Source organism: Enhydra lutris, unplaced genomic scaffold, assembly GCF_002288905.1.
Source record: "Enhydra lutris kenyoni isolate GAN:26980312 unplaced genomic scaffold, ASM228890v2 scaffoldscaffold40, whole genome shotgun sequence".
NCBI classification, from domain to species: Eukaryota; Metazoa; Chordata; class Mammalia; order Carnivora; family Mustelidae; genus Enhydra; species Enhydra lutris.
The window spans coordinates 17,804,311-17,811,210 of record NW_019154124.1 but is presented as its reverse complement, the minus strand read 5'-3'; the positions used below and the strand labels follow the sequence as shown (position 1 = coordinate 17,811,210).

At 36.2% G+C, this 6,900-nt stretch overlaps 1 protein-coding gene across 1 annotated transcript in view; it reads right to left on the bottom strand.

Annotated features, from left to right (window-relative positions):
- LOC111155253 (B double prime 1, subunit of RNA polymerase III transcription initiation factor IIIB) overlaps positions 1 to 6,900 on the bottom strand; it is a 92,606-nt gene that overhangs the window by 50,281 nt on the left and 35,425 nt on the right. The window contains exons 13-17 of the mRNA XM_022515359.1: positions 5,870 to 6,029; positions 4,474 to 4,565; positions 3,151 to 3,349; positions 2,255 to 2,367; positions 3 to 489 (exon numbers count right to left, since the gene is read on the bottom strand). Of these exons, the coding sequence (XP_022371067.1) occupies positions 3 to 489; positions 2,255 to 2,367; positions 3,151 to 3,349; positions 4,474 to 4,565; positions 5,870 to 6,029 (1,051 nt within the window). The remainder of the gene's footprint in view (positions 1 to 2; positions 490 to 2,254; positions 2,368 to 3,150; positions 3,350 to 4,473; positions 4,566 to 5,869; positions 6,030 to 6,900) is intronic.

Sequence of the window (6,900 nt, the reverse complement as noted above, 5' to 3'; positions counted from 1 at the left end):
CCAGTTTCCTCCAAATTTATCACTCTTTCCTCAGTGACATCAGACACGTCTGATACAGTATCCCTTGGGGAAACCTCTCTTCCAGTTTCTTCCAAATTCTTCACTCTTTCCTCAGTGATATCAGACACCTCTGATATAGTGTCCCTTGGGGAAACCTCTCCTCCTATTTCTTTCCAATCTGCCTCCATTTCCACAGTGCTGGACATCATTTCTGGTATTTTCTCTCTTGGAGACTTGTCACTTTCAGTTTTCCCTAAATAGGACTCCTTTTCCTTAGTAGAATTAGCCTCCACTGATATGCTCTCCCTTGGTAAGGTTTCTTCCATTCTTGTAATTTCTCTCAAAGGTGCTGCGAACTGCCCAGATTCAATCTCCTCTGACACCTCTTTCTTTGAGAAAATTTCTCTTCTTCTAGCTCCTCTTCCTATATTTGGCTTTGGTTTCTGAAATCGAGTCTTTAGAACAGGGACCTTCTTATCCTCTTGAATACTATATAAGTATAAAAAAAAAAAAACACACATACAATCAAATTTTAAACCATACTGCCAGCTAAAGAAAGGATGGTTGAGAAAATATTACTGAAAGACGAGGAATTCTCAACTAAAAAAATAAACTAAGAAAGCCTCAGGTATCTCAGGGTAAAACCTAAACATTAAAGGAGAGGGAAAAAACCATGTTTTGAAATCATGAGTTTTTAAAATATCTACTCACACAGAGACATGTATAAAGATAAATCTATCAATAAGGTCAATTAGAGTAGTAGTCAACTGGCTCTGAACCGTACCTAATTGTCAACCACACAATCCTTCCCAAATACTGGCTAAGAGTCTCCAGTCCTCTACAATGGAGCTAGACCAAATTATGTCTACTATTCCTACCTCTTGGCCCCTCCTATCCTTTATCCAGACATATGCATTGCCTTAAGAGTTAGGCAACACATTTATATGGCCAGATTTGACCAGCATCTCAAATAGCCATATTGAAGTATGACCTGAACAAAAAAGTATAAGAAAGGCCAGACTTTAAATGTGAAGATTGAAAAAATACTAGTAATAGTTGAAACTAAAAGGGCACCTGGGTGGCTCAGCTGTTAGGCATCTGCCTTCAGCTTGGGTCATGATCCCAGGGTCCTGGGATCAAGCCCCACATTGCACTCTCTGCTCAGCAGAGAGCCTGCTTCCCCCTCTCTTTCTCTCTCTCTCTCTCTCTGCCTATTTGTGATCTCTGTCTGTCAAATAAATAAATATTTAAAAGGAAAACAAAACAAATAATAAATAGTGGGGTGCCATGGGTGACTCAGTCGTTGAGCGGCTGCCCTTGGCTCAGGTCATGATCCCGGGGTCCTGGGACTGAGCCCCGAATCGGGCTCTCTGCTCAGTGAGAAGCCTGTTTCTCCCTCTCCCCGGCTTGTGTTCCCTCTGTAGCTCTCTCTCTCTGACAAAATAAATGAATAAAAAAACACATTTATGTGTGTTTAAAAAAAAAAACACACATAAAAAACTACATATAGTAGTGCAAAGGAGTCCACTATTCTGTTCTCATTACTTTTGTGCACACTGAATATTTCCAAAGGAAAAACATTTTCCAAAGTATACTAGTAATTCCATAGATTTTGTTTGGTACCCTCCAGAGGGGACATAACAAATTAAAAAAACCGCATGTGGCTAAAAGAAGTATGTGTTTCTATATATGGGTTTTTCATAAAATTTATGTGAATAAAGGTCATATGTGGATCAATCTAATCCCAAAGAAACAATGAGAAGAAAATAAGTTGCATTTCATGTTTGAACATAGACATTTAATCTAATATGCATATTAATCAGGTCTAATTTATGAGGAGTAAATCAACTCATCAAATCACTAGTAACTAAGAAATTAAGAAGAAAGCTATGGGACGCCTGGGTGGCTCAGTTGCTTAAATGGCTGCTTTCAACTCAGTATGATCTCAAGGTCCTGGAATCAAGTTCTGCATCGGGCTCCTTGCTCAGTAGGGAGCCTACTTCTCCCTCTGCCCCTGCCTGTCACTCTGCTTGCTCATGCTCTCTCTCTCTCTCTGACAAATAAATAATAAAATCTTAAAAAAAAAAAAAAAAGCTATGACATAAATTGCCCTGAAAAGTCTAGTTATATAGTGAATATCTTGTAATCTGATACATAAAAAATCTATCTGATTTGCTTTTGTTTTAAAAAATTAAACATTTCTAAAACCTCATACAAAATTCAAAGATTACATAACCATTAAGATGATGCTTACCTTACACATTCATTAACATTCATTTGGAAAAAATTATCTTCTTTCTCAGACTGTAATGTGATGTCTTCAAAGTCAACGTTTTTACATGACTGATCTTCTACTTGTTCAGGACTCTTAACAACAAACACATTTTTAAGTTTTCACAATGAAACACTCATTTATAAAAAATTGCATTGAAAACTTTGTCCAATTTGAGTATAAAGAAAATGGTAAATGTTTCACAATTATAAAATGATACTCAAAGGACACTTTTCAATGTTATTTAAATATCTTTAAAAAATCTCATAAGCTACACCTTCTACCTTATCTCAAAGCCCCCATTCTTTTCCTCTTAATCAGAAAGCAAGTTATAGCACTTCAGTCTTGTCTCTTAGAATTATTCCCAGGGGTCTGTCTTCTGCTTAGTACCATTACCGTATAGACCTTGAGAATTTTAACAAAAGAAATTCAAATGTAACTATGATCTGAACTCTTACCCTTATCATAAAGACTAGCTATTATGTAAATAACCTAAAATTCATCATCTTTGCTCTTGGAATTCCATTTTAATAGGAAGCTTTTAACATTTTACTTTGTTTAAGCCAGAGCTAAAATTCACATATCTAGTTATATTTTCAAAAAAGAGGCATAATCTAAACACCTAAATAATGTGGAGGGGGGAGGCAAGTAAACATGAGGTAGTAAGATCAAAGCAGATGCTCCATTATGTAAATGCTCAAAATCTAGATGGCTCAGAGTTAAACAGCTTTACAAGTAGCAAAGCTGCTGGCTCTTAAGATTTTGGCTTTAAATTTAATATACAATGTATACAACGGTACAGTCTTGCTGTTTAAAAAGGGGGGTAAAAGAAGGCTTAAGTACTTAATAAAAAAATTGGAAAGAATCAGAGTACTTACATCTCTAGCAACACAGGATTCACTTTCATTCTTTTTTACATTGGCCTCAATTTTTTCCTGTGATGCTAGAATTTTTCTTTCAGCAGCTTTACCTACATTTGGCTTTGGCCTTTGCAATCGGCTCCTCATTAGTCGTGCTGGTCTGACAGTCTTTGTTTGATCATCTTCCTGCAGACCAATTTTTTCACTCAAACCAGAACTACAAAAGAATAGAACTATGGTTATTCTGAAGTTACATGTTTGTTTTCAGCATTGCCTTCTCCAAGATACGAATAAGTAAACCATTTGGAATATAAAAATAATTACAAGTGGGGCGCCTGGGTGGCTCAGTGGGTTAAGCCTCTGCCTTCGGCTCAGGTCGTGATCCCAGGGTCCTGGGATCGAGCCCCACGTCGGGATCTCTGCTCAGCGGGGAGCCTGCCTCCACCTCTCTCTCTGCCTGCCTCTCTGCCTACTTGTGATCTCAGTCTGTCAAATAAATAAATAAAATCTTTAAAAATAATAATAATAATAATAATCACAAGTGTCCTCAAAAACCTCCTCAAAGGGGCGCCTGGGTGGCTCAGTGGGTTAAGCCTCTGCCTTCGACTCAGGTCATGATCCCAGAGTCCTGGGATCGAGCCCCGAATCGGGGCTCTCTGCTCAGCAGGGAGTCTGCTTCCCCCTCTCTTTCTGCCTGCCTCTCTGCCTACTTGTGATCTCTGTCTGTCAAATAAATAAAATCTTAAAAAAAAAATCTCTAAAAAAAAAAAAAATCCTCAAAGTTACCCCTGTTTCTAAACCTTAACGTTTTGGGACAGACATTATCCTGGAACCCTAACTATAAAAATAATTTCATCACAAAACTGAAAACCATCTATATTTGACATACACTTAATACCATTCTCCACTAAGAATACTAGTTTGTAATGTACACCTCCAGGGCCCTAGACAAAGATTATGGCATAAATGTACAGTCCAGAATCCAATGGTTCAAATTCATATTACAGTAAGACCTACTCCGAATCTGCATTCCTAGTTAAATATTCCTTTTTGAAACTACCTGCTATCCAGAAACATGTACCTTAACTAATTAATCTAGTAAGACTTTGGTAAAATCCTGTTAGTAAGTTGAGGAAGAAATATAATTGCAAACCCAATAGATCCGTATCATAATTTATTTCTCCAGCAGCATAAAGAGCACTACTGAAATGTTTCAATACACCTACAGTTAAAAGAAGACTTAAGCACACTAAATGGAAATAAAATTCTGACATTATCCAGTACAGAACTTATTACAGTCATTCTTAAAATCTACTTGAATTCTACTTCCTAAATACTTACATAGATACAGTCTCAGCTTCTGAGTTCTCTCTCTCTATATTCTCCATTCCAGAAATGTCCAATGTATTCACTTTATCCTTTTCCATATGATTCTATAAATTTAATTTTTTACATTTTATTGACTTAACATAAAAAAGTCCAAACTTGGCAATAAATGGAAATTAAAACAATGACATTTCATTTTTTGTTCTTCTAATAATAACAGTTCTATAAATCATAGATGCAGCTGTGAACACTATAAAACATGTAATTCCACCTACTACTGACAGGAACAAAAATTGGTATATCCTTTCTGGAAAGCCTTTTGCCCAAATGAAATCAAAAGCCTAAAACACGTTCATACTCGGGCACTTGGGTGGCTCAGTTGGCTAGCATCTGCCTTCGACTGCTGTCATGACCTCGGGGTCCTGGGATCAAGGCCCATGTTGGGCTCCCTGCTCAGAAGACAGTCTCCTTTACCCTCTCCCTCTGCCCCTTGCCCCTATTACTGGTCCACGCTCTCTCTCTCTCTCTCTCTCTCTCTCAAATAAATAAAATCTACTAAAAAAATGTTCATACTATAATACCATTTCTAAGATTCTAAGTAAATATTTAGACAAACTACAAGAATGTTCACTAGAATATTATATAAAATGTCAAACACCGTGAACAGACTAAATATTCTATAATGAATAAATGGTTAAATTCAGTTTTACCCACTGACAGAATATTATGAAGTCACTAAAGACCATGTTATCAAAGGATATTTAATAATATAGAAAAATATTTATGAAATGTTAAGAACTGAAGAAAGATATAAAACTGAATACTACTAAATTCTGTAATAGAAAAATTAGAAGGATATATGCTAAAATGTTGGTTGCAGCTGGATAATGAGATCACAAGTACTCTTTGTCTTGATTTTTAAAATAATCTGTACTTTCCCAATTTTCCTGAATTTTATAAGATTATAATAACCGGGGGCAACTGGGTGGCTTAGTCAGTTAAGAGTCTGCCTTCTAGCTCAGATGATCCCAGGGTCCTGGGATCGAGCCCTGAGTCAGACTCCCTGCCTAGCAGGGAGCCTGCTTCTCCCTCTACCTCTGCTGCTCCCCTTGCTTATCCTCTCTCACTCTCATTCAAATAGATAAATAAAAATCTTTAAAAATTTTAATTTTTGAAAATGTATATATGTTAAAAGAGATTTGTTGCTAATGAGTATGTTTGAAATGATATGTCCTAGATTCCAAATGCATAAACAGGAGATAAGATACATTTCATATTCATGTGTAAGTTCTCACACCTTTGTTTTAGTATCAGTTACATTATCATGTAATTATCAACTAAACAATTTATTCCCAACTACTTAGGGAAAATTTTTGTAATCTTATTTTCTATAAAGTGTCTTATTCCATACCTTTTCAAATGAAGTTTCTGCATGTAAACTCTTGCTCTTTGCATCTGTTTTACCTTGTGAAAGAACAGATTTCTTCCCAACTGCCCTTGATAAATTGGGTTTAGGTCTCTGTAGTTGTCTTCTTCCCATTAGTTTAACATTTCCTGACTGATCTGTTTCCCTAAGAAATGAAAATTATTTTTATTTTTTTAAATGAACATTATTTAAATCACACCAACACAGAGGCATAGTCAAATAAAATTTGGAAAAATTCTTTAAAAATCCACTCAGAGGTAGAAAAGAAGTCCTTTAGGTTTACTCAGACAAAGAGTAGCAAAGAAAACTGAAAAACAAGAGTTGTGAGGAGGCAACTTATTTTACCAGATGCTAAAAAGCAACTATGCAGCATTAATAACTAAAACACTGGTACTGATAACATGAATAAACAGATAAATGAAACACAAAAGAAAACATAGAAGATGACTTCAAAACACATGAAAGAGGGGCGCCTGGGGAGCTCAGTGGGTTAAAGCCTCTGCCTTCGGCTCAGGTCATGATCCCAGGGTCCTGGGATCAAGCCCCGCATTAGGCTCTCTGCTCCACAGGGAGCCTGCTTCCTCCCCTCTCTCTCTGCCTGCCTCTCTGCCTACTTGTGATCTCTGTCTGTCAAAAAAATAAATAAAATCTTTTTAAAAAACCACATGAAAGAAGTATATTTTAAAAGGCAGCATTTAAAACAGCAAGAATGAAATACAAAATAATGTATTGTTACAAACAATATCAAAAGCAATGGTGATGGGAAAACTAACACTGGGGACTAAAATAAGATTAGCTCCATTTCTCGCACTGTACTTGTAGCATGTTCCAACGCATCAGAGTTAAATAAAGCCATACAGTCAACAAGGATGAATTCTTTTATAACCCTGAGTTGGGGTAAGCCTTTATAAAGTTTAACTAAAAATTCATGAGCCATAAAAGAAAAAAAGAGAGAAAATTCAGAAATTTAACTACATAAAAATCAAAAACTTCTACATGACTAAGCCAAAAGTCAA